Source organism: Panthera tigris, chromosome C1 (genome assembly GCF_018350195.1).
Source record: "Panthera tigris isolate Pti1 chromosome C1, P.tigris_Pti1_mat1.1, whole genome shotgun sequence".
Classification (NCBI taxonomy): domain Eukaryota; kingdom Metazoa; phylum Chordata; class Mammalia; order Carnivora; family Felidae; genus Panthera; species Panthera tigris.
This window is the reverse complement of record NC_056667.1, coordinates 36,410,209-36,423,951: the sequence shown is the minus strand read 5'-3', so window position 1 is coordinate 36,423,951 and position 13,743 is coordinate 36,410,209. Positions and strand designations below refer to the sequence as shown.

Below are 13,743 nucleotides of genomic sequence, written 5' to 3'. Positions count from 1 at the left end.
CAATGAGGAGCCATGAAAAACTTTTTTTGTTGTTGTTTTGGCTTGATTTGGGTTTTTAATACAAATTATTTCAGCCCATGGTCACAGAAGGATTTACAATGCAAACCCTGCTTTATCTTTTCCCACCTCTATACCCACACCCCAAAGACAATGATGTTCAGCTTTTTTTTTTTTTTCTGGTGTTTATACACATAACTCTACATATGCTTATATAGTACTACTATTTATTAATTTTAAATATCATCTACTGACTTCTATTATGATAAATATAGATTTATCTCACACTCTGTACTTCCCTTCTTCCACTGACCCTAAATATTTCTATCACTATTTTTAGGTCATCTAATGGTTACCTTGTAACCTTAAGTAATGTGTTTTTCCTTGATATCTCTTGATCCACAGAAGAGTTTTAAATCAGAGGTTAAAAACCAGATTTACCTTTTTGGAAAACTGCTCTGGATTTTGCAAGGAGAAAGGATTGGAGGGGTACAAATCTGGAGTCAAGGAACCTGGTTGGAAGGGAAGAAACTGAAATGTCCTGGACCAGGGAGGGGCAGGTTGTGAGATTGGAGAACAGTTAGACCACAATGGAGGACTCTTAAGGAGGTAAGACTGACAAGAGTTGGTGACTGGTTACATTTATTTGTTTATAGTGGCATTCATGAGTATTTGCTCAGGAAACGAGTGATTTCAATAAATATTATGGAGCATCTACCATTTGCTAGCCATTGCGCGTGGTGCAGAGAGTATGCTGGTGAGTAAAGACACCTCGGCTGGTTGTTGGAGATGAGGAGTCAAGGATGATTTCAGCTGTTCCTGCTGTCATTCACCAAGGAAGGGAACCCCAAAAGAGATCTAAGAGTGGGAAGAGATGATTACAGCAGGGGTCACATTAAGTTGGAGGGGCCTGTGAAGATGTCCAGCAGGCAATTAGATACAGGTCAGCCTGGAGCTCAGGAAATATTAGGACTGCAGATATGAGTGTAAGAATCTAGGTGGTTACAGAGGTCAAGAGAGTGGATATGATCTTCCATAGAAAGTGAGATTGAGGAGTGAAGATCAGGAAGGAGCCCTGAGGGACATCTTTTTCAAATGCTAATAAAATGTGTTGCATTTTCTTCTGTTCTCTAATACATACTTATTAGGAAAAATCACCTATTATCTTAGCTTCTAAGATAAGTACTGTTAACATTTGGTGTGTGTGTGGGGGGGATACCATCCCACCACGTAGGGAGCAGGTGGAATATGGAGAGCTCAAAAAAAAAAAAAATCTAACTGGTCTGGCTTCCTCTGTTTCCTTTTAAAACAGTCTTCACAAAACAGTAAAGCTTCTCTTAAATGGGACTATATTGCTCCTCTGCTTACAACTTGCATAGCTACCCATTCACTTCAAATAAGCATCTCCATCACCTAGAAACTTGTTAGAAATGCAGTATTCTGCTCTACCCCAGACTATGAATCAAAAACTCTTAGAATGGGGCCCAGCAATTTGTGTTTTAAGACACCCTCCAAGTGATTCTGATGCAAGGTAAAGTTTGAGAATTACTATGTTAAGCTAAGTGCTTTATATGTATTATCTCATTAAACCTTCACAACAACTCTGTATTTTTCTTGTCAGTATAGGGCAGGGGTTGTGAGTAAAATCCGGAGCTGGGATGCCTAGGTTTGAATTCTAGCTCTCCCAGCTTTGTGACATTGGGTCTCATTAGTAATAGCACCTAACTCATAGGGTTGTGGAATTCAATGAGTTGATGGAAGTAAAGTGCTTGAACAGTGACTGGCATAGAGTAAGCATCATATAGAGTAAGCATTTCACAGATGAGGGAACCTAGGCTGAGACTTGCAGTGACTTGCCCAAGGTCTCGGGTCGTGGTAGAAGCAGGTTTTTAATTCCCCTCAGCCTCCAAACGCATACCCTAGGCCTGCATACCCTAGACCTAGGTGCATGCAGCCTTGGCCAAGCAAGGGGAGCAGGTAGCTGTGTCCGAGGCCTGTAGGCCCTATGACCCTGGAATCCCGAGTGGTCTAGTCCAAAGCTCTAGGACTCCGACTTTAATCCAGTTTGCCATCGGCGATGCTGGGGACCAAGACATCGGGAGTGGGGGGGGGGGGGGGGGGCGGATCTGCTCTCCCCCAGAAGCCACCCCGCCCGCTGGTTGCGAGCCAGGGGCTGCTGAGTATTCGCGGCACTCGCGGGCTGCTGACACTCGTCGCCGCCGCCCTAAGCGCCGCCCGCCGCCCTCTCACCCCGCGGCGGCGGCGGCGGAAGCGGGGAGGCGGGCCGGGCCGGGCCGGGGCGGGGCCGCGAACGGCATGGAGGAGGCGGAGGCCGCGGCGCGCCGGGCCGAGCAGTGCGGGCCCGAGAGGGGCCCGAGTGGGGCCCGGGCCCCCTGAGCCGTGAGTGCCTCTGGGCAAGAGTCCGGGAGGGGTGGCGCGGCCGGGGCAGGTCTCCCGAGTCCTCAGGCGGCCCGAGCCCTGGGAGGAGAAGAATGGGGCCAGATAGGAGAGGGCGAGGGCGCAAGGGGGTGGAGGATTGGGGGCTGGGGAAGGGGGTTGTCTCCGCCCTTTGCCCACAACAGGACTAGGAAGACCTGGAGCTTGGCCCTTTTAGGAGCTGATAAACCTCGAGAGCCGATTATTTGGCCCCTTCTCCGGCGCGGGGGGCGGGGGGGAAGGTCCCCGAGCAGCTGTGTCAGTTACCCCAGCCCCAGGGGGAGTTTCCAGGTGATCTGACCCCTCTGAAGGTTTCCTCTCCAGAGAAGTTGAGCCACTTTTCTCAGGTCACACAGCGTGGATGTCTTCAGAGAAGCGTTGCTGGGAGGTCCTCCCTGGTCTCCCTAGAAGGCATCAGATTTTGGGAGGAACACCTTACTCCATGTGACCCTCTGGTCTTCTCAGATTCCTGAAGGCATGGGTTGGCCAGGACAGTGGTGACTCCCCAATCCGGCATGGACGACTGGAAGCCCAGCTCCCTCATCAAGCCCTTTGGGGCTCGGAAGAAACGGAGCTGGTATCTTACCTGGAAGTATAAACTGACCAACCAGCGGGCCCTGCGGAGATTCTGTCAGGTATAGAAATGTACCAAACCTCCTAGGGGCTCCCTCCCAGCTTTACCCTAGCCTAGACTATTGGCACTGGGACTTACCTTGGCTACCCCCAACCCTGGAAAGGGGCGGCAGGTTCCTAGAGAGGAAACCTCTTTGTGTCACGTCGCTACGAGGTGGTGGTATGGGCCCAGAGTTCTAGAATCAGAACCCAAGTACAACCTCCTAGGCTTCTGACAAAAACCTGAAGTCTAATCAGGAAGGCTTTGCCCAGGGATACACACACCTGTCAGGCAGTCAGAGCTAAGACCCAGGTCTTCTGATCCCCAGCTTGGTTCTCTGGGACTGGCTCCATCTCTAGGAACTAATTGTGGAGGGGACCAAGGAAATCAGGGCCTCAAATGGAAGAATACAGGAGCTCTGGGTAGGAAGGGCCCTGATGAAGAGAGAAGGGTCAGGGGTGGTTCCCAGGAGGAGGTGGTTGTGAAACTGGACCCTGGCTGGGGGGAGTAGAACTGGGTGGACAGAGGGACAAGAGGCCCCAGGATCTCCCTGTGTCCTCACTGCAGCCAGGGCCCTCCTTTCAGGAAGACCCTCAATGATCTGGAGGGGGTGCCCCTCTTTAGTCATCCCTACCGCTCCTCTCAGACAGGGGCAGTGCTTTTCCTACTGGTGACCGTCATTGTCAACATCAAGTTGATCCTGGACACGCGTCGAGCAATCAGTGAGGCCAATGGAGACTCGGAGCCAGAACAAGACTATGGTGGGGCCAGGCTGAGGATGGGATTGGCTGTTGAGGTGGAGTGGTGGTGGGGGAGGGGTCCCCCGGGATCTCACAGCTGAAATGGTAGGCAGATCCCAAGGGATGAGATGCTGCTGGAAAGACCATCTCCCTGACCTTTGCACCTCTACAGATGAGGCCCTGGGCCGATTAGAGCCGTCACGGCGCAGGGGCAGTGGTCCCCGACGGGTTCTGGATGTGGAGGTGTACTCAAGCCGCAGCAAAGTATATGTAGCTGTGGATGGCACTACGGTAAGTGGGCCAGTGTCGGGTGTACAGTCATTGTATTCTACTCAGGGTGTGGGTCCGTGGCTCTGGGATCCACTGCCTAAGTGGGTACTGCATCTCTGCCACTTTCAAACTATGTGGCTCTGGAGGCCTCAGTTCCTTATCTAAAGGCTGGGACTAATGATTTCTCCTTGTCAGGATTAAAAGAAAAGTATGTGAAATGTGTTGCATGTAGTGGAATATTATGCAAAGTGATCGTTAGTATCAGTAGGTAGATAATTCATTGACTTATCCCATAACTGCTTTCTGGTCCCTTCTTTGACCTCAGCCTAGTTCCAGGCATTGGGGACCTAGAGGTAATCAGAGCTGGCCCCAGTTCGAGGGGCTTAATCTGATGGATTATAATATCTCCAGCACGAGGAAGAGATGTTAGGGCTCTAAGAGTCTGAAAGCCGTAGAGAGGAGGGTTCTAGAAAGATCTGATCTCTCTAATGGATAACTTAAGGAGGTTTTCTGGAAGAGGTGGCATTCAGGCTGGGTCAGAAAAGAACTGTTAACAGAGGCATAGGCAGGAGGAGAGGTTTCATGCAGCTGATTTTTTAAATTCCCATAAGACAGAGAGACCTTGAATGCCACCATGAAGAGTTGGATTTTGTCTCTGCCACTCTGTAGGTGCTGGAGGACGAGGCTCGGGAGCAAGGCCGGGGCATCCATGTCATCGTTCTCAACCAGGCCACGGTGAGGTTCTAGGGGTGGGGGACCTGGAGGGCTGAAGCTCAGCCCACCTTGCTGGTGACATTAACTCATGAGAGGTATGTCCCTGCCAGGGCCATGTGATGGCAAAGCGTGTGTTTGACACATACTCACCTCATGAGGATGAGGCCATGGTGCTGTTCCTCAACATGGTGGCACCTGGCCGAGTGCTCATCTGCACTGTCAAGGTCAGTGACTCTGCCCTGGTCCTTCTCCCAATGCCCCCAATTCCAACTTTGCTCATGGCCCTGGGTTCTATACCCCTCATAAAGCATAGTGGGAAGAACCTCTGGAGGAAGGTAATACAGGTTCCAATCTTAGCCTTGTCATTTTTATTTAGCAAATAGTTATTGAGCAACTACTGCATGCCAGGCATTGATCTGGGTGCTAGAGCTACAATCAGAAGCAACCTTTATGGAGCTTACATTCTGCGGGGCAAGATCAACAACAAAAAAGCCAGATAAACGTGTGATGTCAGGAAATGATAACGTACTGAAGATAGTGAAGCAGGGAAGACAGAATAATGGGTGATGCATTTTAGAAAGGGAAGGTGTCTGTTAAGTGACATGTGAACAGAAAGCTGGAGGAAGTAAGGAGAGGGCCAGGTGGCTATCTGGAGGAAGAGTGTTCTAGAGAAGAAGATTGACGAGTGCAAAGGCCCTGAAGTGGGAAGGTGCTTAGCATGCTTGAGGAATTGCAGGGATGCCAGTGGAGCTGGAGCAAACTAAGGGAGGGGAGGGGAGTGGTGGGAAAAGAGCAGAGAGATGCAGATTGTATGGGATCATGGTAAGGATTTACTAGCATGGCCGTCTTGGATAATTCTCAGAATCTCTGTAAACCTTCAGTTTTCTTAACTGTGGTTACTATCCTCAGAGGGTTGTTGGGATAATTTAACGAGCTAATTTAAATAAAAGGTTTTGTGTGATGCTTGACACATAGCGAGTGCTCCATGAAGCCAGGTCACCCAGAACCATGGCAGGCAGGCTGACCACTTTCTCTGGTCTCCCAGGACGAGGGCTCCTTCCACCTCAAGGACACGGCCAAGGCTCTGCTGAGGAGCCTGGGCAGTCAGGCTGGCCCTGCCCTGGGCTGGAGGGACACTTGGGCCTTCGTGGGACGGAAAGGAGGTACCGGCACCATGGGCCATCCACCCTAAAGTATCACGGGTCTGGAAGGAACAGAACACCAAGAGATGGGGTGGGGTTGGGGGCAAATAAGAGCCAGAAGTGGTGGGCTGGATGAAAGTGGGCAGAGAGTTGGGAAGAAGCTTTCAAACTGGAGCCTGGGCCCCCATTGCCCCTCATTCCTGCCCCCTGCTAGGTCCTGTCCTTGGGGAGAAACATTCTAAGTCACCTGCCCTCTCCTCCTGGGGGGACCCAGTCCTGCTGAAGACAGATGTGCCGCTGAGCTCAGCTGAAGGTGGGGTTAGTGGGGTCTGGGCTCCAGGGCAGTGCCTGGGCTGGAGGTGGGGATTTGGGTCCTCTTAATGGAGCTTTATTCTCTTGACTGAGTGCCTGGGGTTTTGTAAACCACACTGGTCTTCTGCCCCTACATGCCTCATCCTGTTGACCCCATCCCTCCCTCAGAGGCTGAGTGCCACTGGGCAGACACAGAGCTGAACCGTCGCCGCCGGCGCTTCTGCAGCAAAGTTGAAGGCTATGGGAGTGTGTGCAGCTGCAAGGACCCCACACCCATCGAGTTCAGCCCTGACCCAGTGAGTGCAGCCTTAGACAGTGAGGCTTGGACTCCTTCTCAACTTGGCCAGAGGCCCTAGGAAAGAGCCAGGTTGGGCTTTCCCTACCTCAGTCTGAGAGGGAACCAGGACCTGAGGATCTGTGCTGAGCTCTGAAAGACGGGGGGGCATCCTGTTGGGGGGAAGAGTAGGCCATGTGAACAAAGGCCTGGAGTTGGATGTGGGTTGAGTGTATGGGAGGGCCAGGACAGGGAGACCCTCTGCCTTTTCCCTCTCTACTCTGGAGTCACCTTCTCCCCAAAGAACTCTTCCCTAGGTGGGCATCCCAATGTGAAGAGGGAGTGAGGCAAGAACTAAAAGCTGTTTCTCCCTCAGCTCCCAGACAACAAGGTCCTTAATGTGCCTGTGGCTGTGATTGCAGGGAACCGGCCCAATTACTTGTACAGGTGAGCCTGGGAGTGGGCTGTATCCAGCACTGAACAGGAGGGTGCTTAGCAAGTGGGACCCTCAAGCTTATCTGCCTGCAGGAGGAACTCTTGAGGTGGGCAGAAAGGCAACAGATTCTAGGCCCATTCACCCATGTGGGTGAACAGGGGGATGTGGACCCATCTATAAGCACAGGGGAACCCAGAGTTGGGTGACAGAGACCTAACCCATCCCTGGGCTCCCCAGGATGCTGCGCTCTCTACTCTCAGCCCAGGGGGTGTCTCCCCAGATGATAACGGTTTTCATCGATGGCTACTATGAGGTGAGTGGGGTTTGGGGGCTATGGGAAGAGCAGAGCTCAGGGCCGTGGGTGCTGAGTAGCAATGATCACAAGAGACGGCCGAGGCAAGGGCTGTGAAATGTGAATGGTTTGGCATGGTGGAGCCTGCAAGGTGGGCAGGGGGAGGTGGCTCACATGGTGACCAGTGGCCATGCCTTCTAGGAGCCAATGGATGTGGTGGCCCTGTTTGGTCTAAGGGGCATCCAGCACACTCCTATCAGCATCAAGAATGCCCGTGTGTCTCAGGTACTGCCTAGGCAAGGATGGAAGGGGCAGACACCTGACCCTGCCATCCACCCCAAAGCTCACGTGCCCTCTTTCCGCTCCCCACCCAGCACTACAAAGCCAGCCTCACTGCCACTTTCAACCTGTTTCCGGTGAGTAGTAAGGACAAAGTCCTTGGACCTAGGGAGGAGAAACATGGGTATAAGGTCTGGTCTTATTATATAGCAAGCTCTTCTCCTCTCTGGACCTCAGCTTCCTGATCTGGAAAACAGGGGTAGTGCTGCTTGAGAAATAAGATGGGGGTGGAGGAGGCACAGGATGGGAAAGGCCCCCTTGGGGTCATGCTGTCCCCCTCCCCCTGCAGGAAGCCAGGTTTGCCGTGGTTCTGGAAGAGGACCTGGACATTGCTGTGGACTTTTTCAGGTGAGGGGAGTGCCCTTCCATAAGTACCTCTCCACTCAGCTCCTATAGGCTTCCTTGGGCCTCTTTGCTTAACTGGGTCTCCAGGGAAGAAGACAGTGGGGTGTCTGGGAGAGCTTTCTGAGGGAAATAAGCTTAAAAGTGGGGGGAAAGCCTGCAAAGGTAGGACAGCAGGTGTTGGGGTTGGAGTAGAGAGTAGAAGGATGGGTAGAGACAGTGGGGATTTGGGGAAAGGGACAAGCAGGCATGACTCCTGAGTCCCATCTCTAGCTCCTCCAGCATCACTGTGTGACTGGGTTTGTCCTTGTCCTTCCCTGAACCCTTGGACCCTGCCTGTCTCAGTTTCCTGAGCCAGTCCATCCACCTACTAGAAGAGGATGACAGCCTGTACTGTATCTCTGCCTGGAACGACCAGGTAAGCCAAGTGGCCAGGGGTCCGCTGGGGTGTTGGTACAGCACAAGCACCAAGCTGATACCTCCCACCATGACACCCCTGTCCCCAGGGATATGAACACACAGCTGAGGACCCAGCACTGCTGTACCGTGTGGAGACCATGCCTGGCCTGGGCTGGGTGCTCAGGAAGTCCCTGTATAAGGAGGAGCTTGAGCCCAAGTGGCCCACACCGGAAAAGGTGCCCTGGCAGGGTAGGGTGAGTGGGCTGGAGTCCCCTCCCAGCTCCAAACCTCTTAACCATTATAATCTTCCATGCCCCCAGCTCTGGGACTGGGACATGTGGATGCGGATGCCTGAACAACGCCGAGGCCGAGAGTGCATCATCCCTGATGTTTCCAGATCCTACCACTTCGGCATTGTTGGCCTCAACATGAATGGCTACTTCCATGTGAGTGGGAGGCAGGGATATTGTGGAGGTGGGCACAGAATAGTAGATAGAGCAAGAACATGGACTCTAGAGCAGTCCCAGCTCTGCCACTTATTAACTTTGGGGAAAATTCCTTATCTTCATTGGCCTCAGTTTCCTTATTTGTAAAATGAGGATAAAGATACTACCTATCACAAGGGTTCCAGGTTACGAGGCTTAAATGAGTTAATATATGTAAAATGCTTTGAACTGCAAGCATTATATAAGGGTTAGCTCGTATATTTTTTATTATTACTATTCTTAGCACCCGACTGTGGGTGTGGGGAGGGGATTTCTGCCACCAGGCGCTTATGCAGCCCTGGAAGCTTTGCCCTCTCCTGTCCTTGCAAGTGGAGGGGCCCAAGCCTCAGCCCAAAGTGAACAGGGAGGTCCCCAGGCCTCCATGCTTTACATGGCTGTGTCCAAAGGGTTAGGGTTAAGCAAGAGTATGCATTGAGACAGGCCAGCCCAAAGGAACATATGGTCAGCTTAGAACCTCCTAGATTCCAGAAGGACCCTGAAAGATTGGCTTATACAAGACCCTGCTCATCTCCCAGAGAGGGGCAGGCACTGACACTTTCAGTAACTTGGTCTTAGCACTTTCCTCCATCTCAGCTCAGCCTGGCCTTTTGCCCTCTGGTCCCCACAGGGCCTGCTTCTGGCTTCTGTGGCTCTACAACAGCAGACCCGGGGAGAACCACTGGGAATAGGGACTAACCCAGGGATCAGGAGCATGAGCTGCTGGTGTGGGCATGAGGTCTCTAGCAATGGGGGAGCTGAAATTAAAGCTAGTAAGAGCAGGAGCGCCTGGGTGGCTCCATCAGTTAAGCATCTGACTCTTGATTTTGGCTCAAGTCATGATCTCACAGTTTCTTTGAGCCCTGCATTGGGCTCTGCACTCACAGTGCAGAGCCTGCTTGAGATTCTCCCTCTCTCTCTGCCCCTCCCCTGTTCACAGTCTTTCTCTCTCTCAAAATAAATAAATAAACTTAAAAAAAAAAAAAAAAAGGCTATGAGAGCCGGCCAAGGATGCTACAAAGAGGAGGATAGGGAAGATGGAGGGAAATTAGGGGGACCTCTGTGGGTCCAGGACTTCATCTGTGGGCCTTGTGGCTACGTGGTGGGTCAATGGGCGGGTGTGGGCCTGACAGTGTAATGCCCTGATGTTCACCCTCACACCCACTTTAGGAGGCCTACTTCAAGAAGCACAAGTTCAACACGGTTCCAGGTGTCCAGCTCAGGAACGTGGACAGGTCAGGGATGGGGACAGAGCAGAGGGGAGGATATCTAGGAGCCTTGATGACCAATCCCCAATATTCCCCTCCAACCCTGGGGCCTGCTGTTTACCCCAGGCTTGCTGCCACCCAATTCCCATGTAATCCCTTGCCTTGCCCCTGGAACCTGAGGGGTTACCCCTTCCCCTGACCCATTTTTCCTTCTCCTTCAGTCTGAAGAAGGAAGCTTATGAAGCAGAAATTCACAGGCTGCTCAGGTATGGCCTATGGCAGTAGGGATATATGGCAGGGAGTGAGGAGGCAAATACTGGGGGTCTTGGCCCCATTATTTTTGGGTCCTGCTGCAAAATGAAAAGCAGGACACCTTGTTGAAAAATTAAGAATTTCAAGGCAGCAATAGCAGAGCTTTAAACTAAGCACAGGGCCTTGTAAAACACACCCATGAAGCAGGCTCTGTCGTGGCCTTTCTCCCCTACCCTCTGCTGCAGCGAAGCTGAGGTTCTGGACCACAGCAAGAACCCTTGTGAAGACTCTTTCCTGCCAGACACAGAGGGCCACACCTATGTGGCCTTCATCCGAATGGAGAAAGATGATGACTTTATCACCTGGACCCAGCTTGCCAAGGTGCCCCACTAACATACCCACCCCAGGCTTACTCCTCCCCACCAGATACAGGGAGCCTTTGTTCTGGAATCTTCTACCTCAGAACCTTCTCTTCATCCTCTGGGAACCCCTCTTTCAAACCCTTTGTCCAATTCCATATTCTAGAAGATGCTACCTCTTACAAATTGAGACTGTTGAGGGGCTGGAGGCTGAGCCAAGGGTCCTCAGTGGCCCCTCCCCACAGCTCTCTGACCCTTGCCTCTCACTCTGTCCCACTCCTACCAGTGCCTCCATATCTGGGACCTGGATGTGCGTGGCAACCACCGGGGCCTGTGGAGATTGTTTCGGAAGAAGAATCACTTCCTGGTGGTGGGCGTCCCAGCCTCCCCCTACTCGTGAGTGACTCTTTTCTGCCCTGGGACATGAGAGTCTAGTGGGATTAGCAGGCATAGCTAATTACCTTTTCCCTATACATTTTCAAATTATCTTTCCAGGGTGAAGAAGCCACCATCCATCATCCCAATTTTCCTGGAGCCACCCCCAAAGGAAGAGGGAGCCCCAGGAGCTGCAGAACAGACATGAGACCTCTTCCAGGACCCTGCAGGGCTGGGTACTGTGTACCCCCAGGCAGGCTAGCCCTTCACCCCATCCTGTAGGATTTTGTAGACACTGGCAGGGATTGGGGCTGGTTTGTTTTTAACATGAGACTTAATTACTAACTCAAGGGGAGGCTTCCCCTGCTCCAACGCCCCTGTTCTTGAGTTGGAGGTCTATTTATTTACTTCCTTGTGGGAAGGGGCAGGATAGTACCTGGGAATCATCGGGGTCCCTGGGCAGCTGATCCTGCCCTTTGCACACTCCCTCCTCCCAAGCCTGGCTCAGAATCTAACCTATTTATTGACTGTCCTGAGGACCTTGGGAAAAGGCTGAAGCCTGGAGGGCCTTGATTCCTTTCTTGGCTGGGTGCTGCCCTGAGGGTGGGGCTGGCTCTTACTCAGGAAACTGCTGTGCCCAACCCATGGACAGGCCCTCTGGGGCCCACCTGCTGATGCAGACTCACTCAGAGACCCTCAGACACTGAACCAGGCCTCTTCTCAGCCTCCTCTTTGTCCAGGTTTCCAAAGCTGGATAAGGTGGTCATTGATTAAAAAAGAAGAAAACCTCTGGGGATGTGTTTTATGATGGTGTGACTGTGGGGGGGGGGAGGGAGGGGGAAGAGAGAGAGATGGGTAGGAGAGAGAATGGTCATGATGGATAATGAGTTTTCCTTACTGTCCTCCAGAGTTTAGCTTCCATTTGGCACCATTTGGCCACCAGGGGATGCCCCAGTCTCAAACACCAAGGTTTTTCCCTAAGCTCCACCTTAGGACAGCTGAGCCTGACCTTAGCCTCACTGTACTTGGGGCTGAGCTTACAGAAGCCACCCCAAGCCTCTTCCCATCAGGCAGTTAACCTGCCTAGCTTGCCTGTTTAGGTACCGGTCTCCAGAGATGAAGCAACAGAGCAAAAGGGATACTTGGCGTTAGGGGAGGTGATGGGAGAGCAGGTGAGTCTAAGGGGGTTGGAAAGGAAGTGAGTGAAACAGAACTGGGGTGGCATCATTCAGGAGGCTATGACTGGGCTGAAGATGAAGTTGTAGGAACAAGGATCTGTGGTCCTTAGGGTACTTTTTTTTTTTAATGTTTATTATTTTAAATTTTTTTATGTTTTATTTATTTTTGAGAGAGAGAGAGAGAGAGAGAGCGCATGAGCAGGGGAGGGGCAGAGGGAGAGGGAGACATAGAATCTGAAACAGGCTCCAGGCACTGAGCTGTCAGCACAGAGCCCGACACGGGGCTCAAACCCATGAACCGCAAGATCATGACCTGAGCTGAAATCGGACATTTAACTAACTGAGCCACCCAGGCACCCTTTAATGTTTGTTTATTTTTGAGAGAGAGCGAGAGCAAGCAAGTGGGAGAGGGGCAGAGAGAGATGGAGACAGAGTATCATAAGCAGGCTCTGCATTGATAGCAGAGTGCCTGATGTAAGGCTCAGACTCATGAACTGCAAGATCATGACCTGAGCCAAAGTCAGACACTTAACAAACTGAGCCACCCAGGCGCCCCCCTTTGGGTACTTTGTAAGCAGATTCCATATCTATAAATTTTTCTGGAGAAAAGCTATCAATTTCTTCTTAAAAAAATTTTTTTTAATGTTTATTTTTGGGAGAGAGAGAGAGCATAAGTGGGGGAGGGACAGAGAGAGGGAGACACAGAATCTGAAGCAGGCTGCAGGCTCCAGGCTCTGAGCTGTCAGCACAGAGCCCGATGTGGGGCTCGAACTCATGAACCATAAAATCATGACCTGAGCTGAAGTCAGATGCTTAACCAACTGAGCCACCCAGGCACCCCTGTTTCTTCTTATTTTTTAATGTTTATCTTTGAGAAAGCATGAGCAAGGGAGAGGTAGATAGGGGGGAATAAAAGAACTGAAGCAGCTCTGAGCTGACAGCAGCAAACCTGATGTGGGGCTCAAACTTACAAACTGTGAGATCATGATCTGAGCCGAAGTCGGATATTCAACCAACTGAGCCACCCAGATAGCCTGAAAAGCCATCATTTTCATCAGATTCTCACCTAGCCAGTGATCCAAAGAAGTTAGAAAGATCTAACTTAGTCATAGAAGCACCAGGAAATGGATAGGACTGTCTAGAAGGAGTGGATAAGAAAGTCTAAGGCAGGTGGCAGGACATTTAAGGGATCTAGTGTAGACCACACCTCTTGAGATGGGTCAGCCTGCAGAGTCTGTTCAAGGTAAGTGGTGAGTGCCTTATGTAAAGCCTTGGCCAGGGAGGCAGGAACTGACTAGAACTCCTGCCCTTTTATCAGCTCTACCCCTCCCTCCACCATGGCACAGGTGCTCCGACATTTCTCGCCACCCTGACGCCTTCAGTGTTTGCTGGAGCTAGAGATAGTGCTTGAGGTGCCACAACAGTCAAGTTGAGGAGCAGTTAGCTCACGAGGTGGTGGAGGCCCGCCCTGGGCAAACAAATCCCCTGCAGCCTCCATGTAGGTACCTGGGGAAGGGTGGTGTGTGAGAGATGGTAAGGTTGTGAAGGTGGGGAGAGGGACTAGTTGCTCTCCCTGCCCAGCC

General features: G+C 51.7%; 1 protein-coding gene and 1 long non-coding RNA gene across 6 annotated transcripts; one reads left to right on the top strand and one right to left on the bottom strand.

Moving 5' to 3' along the window:
* Positions 1-622: 622 nt before the first annotated feature.
* On the bottom strand, positions 623-3,249 carry LOC122241300. 3 transcript variants are annotated; one of them, XR_006221356.1, is made up of 3 exons: positions 3,146-3,249; positions 2,735-2,837; positions 623-855 (listed from the first exon to the last, which is right to left on the bottom strand). It is a non-coding gene; the product is annotated as an uncharacterized LOC122241300 (long non-coding RNA). The 3 variants fall into 3 exon arrangements; XR_006221355.1 differs by lacking the exon at positions 623-855 and adding an exon at positions 2,286-2,475 and having other exon boundaries at positions 2,701-2,837; XR_006221354.1 differs by lacking the exon at positions 623-855 and adding an exon at positions 2,293-2,475.
* Positions 2,319-11,772, top strand: POMGNT1 (protein O-linked mannose N-acetylglucosaminyltransferase 1 (beta 1,2-)). Of its 3 annotated transcripts, none has more exons than XM_042996979.1 (22): positions 2,319-2,397; positions 2,899-3,068; positions 3,693-3,768; positions 3,959-4,077; positions 4,726-4,791; positions 4,881-4,994; positions 5,816-5,933; positions 6,127-6,225; positions 6,393-6,520; positions 6,875-6,945; positions 7,172-7,247; positions 7,428-7,511; positions 7,601-7,642; positions 7,855-7,913; positions 8,253-8,325; positions 8,414-8,542; positions 8,627-8,752; positions 9,959-10,023; positions 10,218-10,262; positions 10,494-10,629; positions 10,894-11,003; positions 11,103-11,772. In XM_042996979.1, the coding sequence occupies exons 2-22, from the start codon at positions 2,949-2,951 to the stop codon at positions 11,188-11,190; spliced, it is 1,944 nt and encodes a 647-aa protein (XP_042852913.1). In that variant the 5' UTR covers positions 2,319-2,397; positions 2,899-2,948; the 3' UTR covers positions 11,191-11,772. The 3 variants fall into 3 exon arrangements, with proteins under 3 accessions (XP_042852913.1, XP_042852912.1, XP_042852914.1); XM_042996978.1 differs by having other exon boundaries at positions 3,693-3,807; XM_042996980.1 differs by lacking the exons at positions 2,319-2,397; positions 2,899-3,068 and adding an exon at positions 3,434-3,468 and having other exon boundaries at positions 3,693-3,807.
* Positions 11,773-13,743: the final 1,971 nt, after the last annotated feature.

What these genes read in the sequence shown, in the direction of transcription:
- POMGNT1 (XM_042996978.1), top strand. Translation starts at nt 2,949, where the DNA reads ATGGACGACTGGAAGCCCAGCTCCCTCATCAAGCCCTTTGGGGCTCGG. An exon ending in TCGAGTTCAGCCCTGACCCA is followed by an intron (nt 6,521 to 6,874) that starts GTGAGTGCAGCC and finishes TTTCTCCCTCAG; the next exon opens with CTCCCAGACAACAAGGTCCT. An exon ending in GTCCCAGCCTCCCCCTACTC is followed by an intron (nt 11,004 to 11,102) that starts GTGAGTGACTCT and finishes TTATCTTTCCAG; the next exon opens with GGTGAAGAAGCCACCATCCA.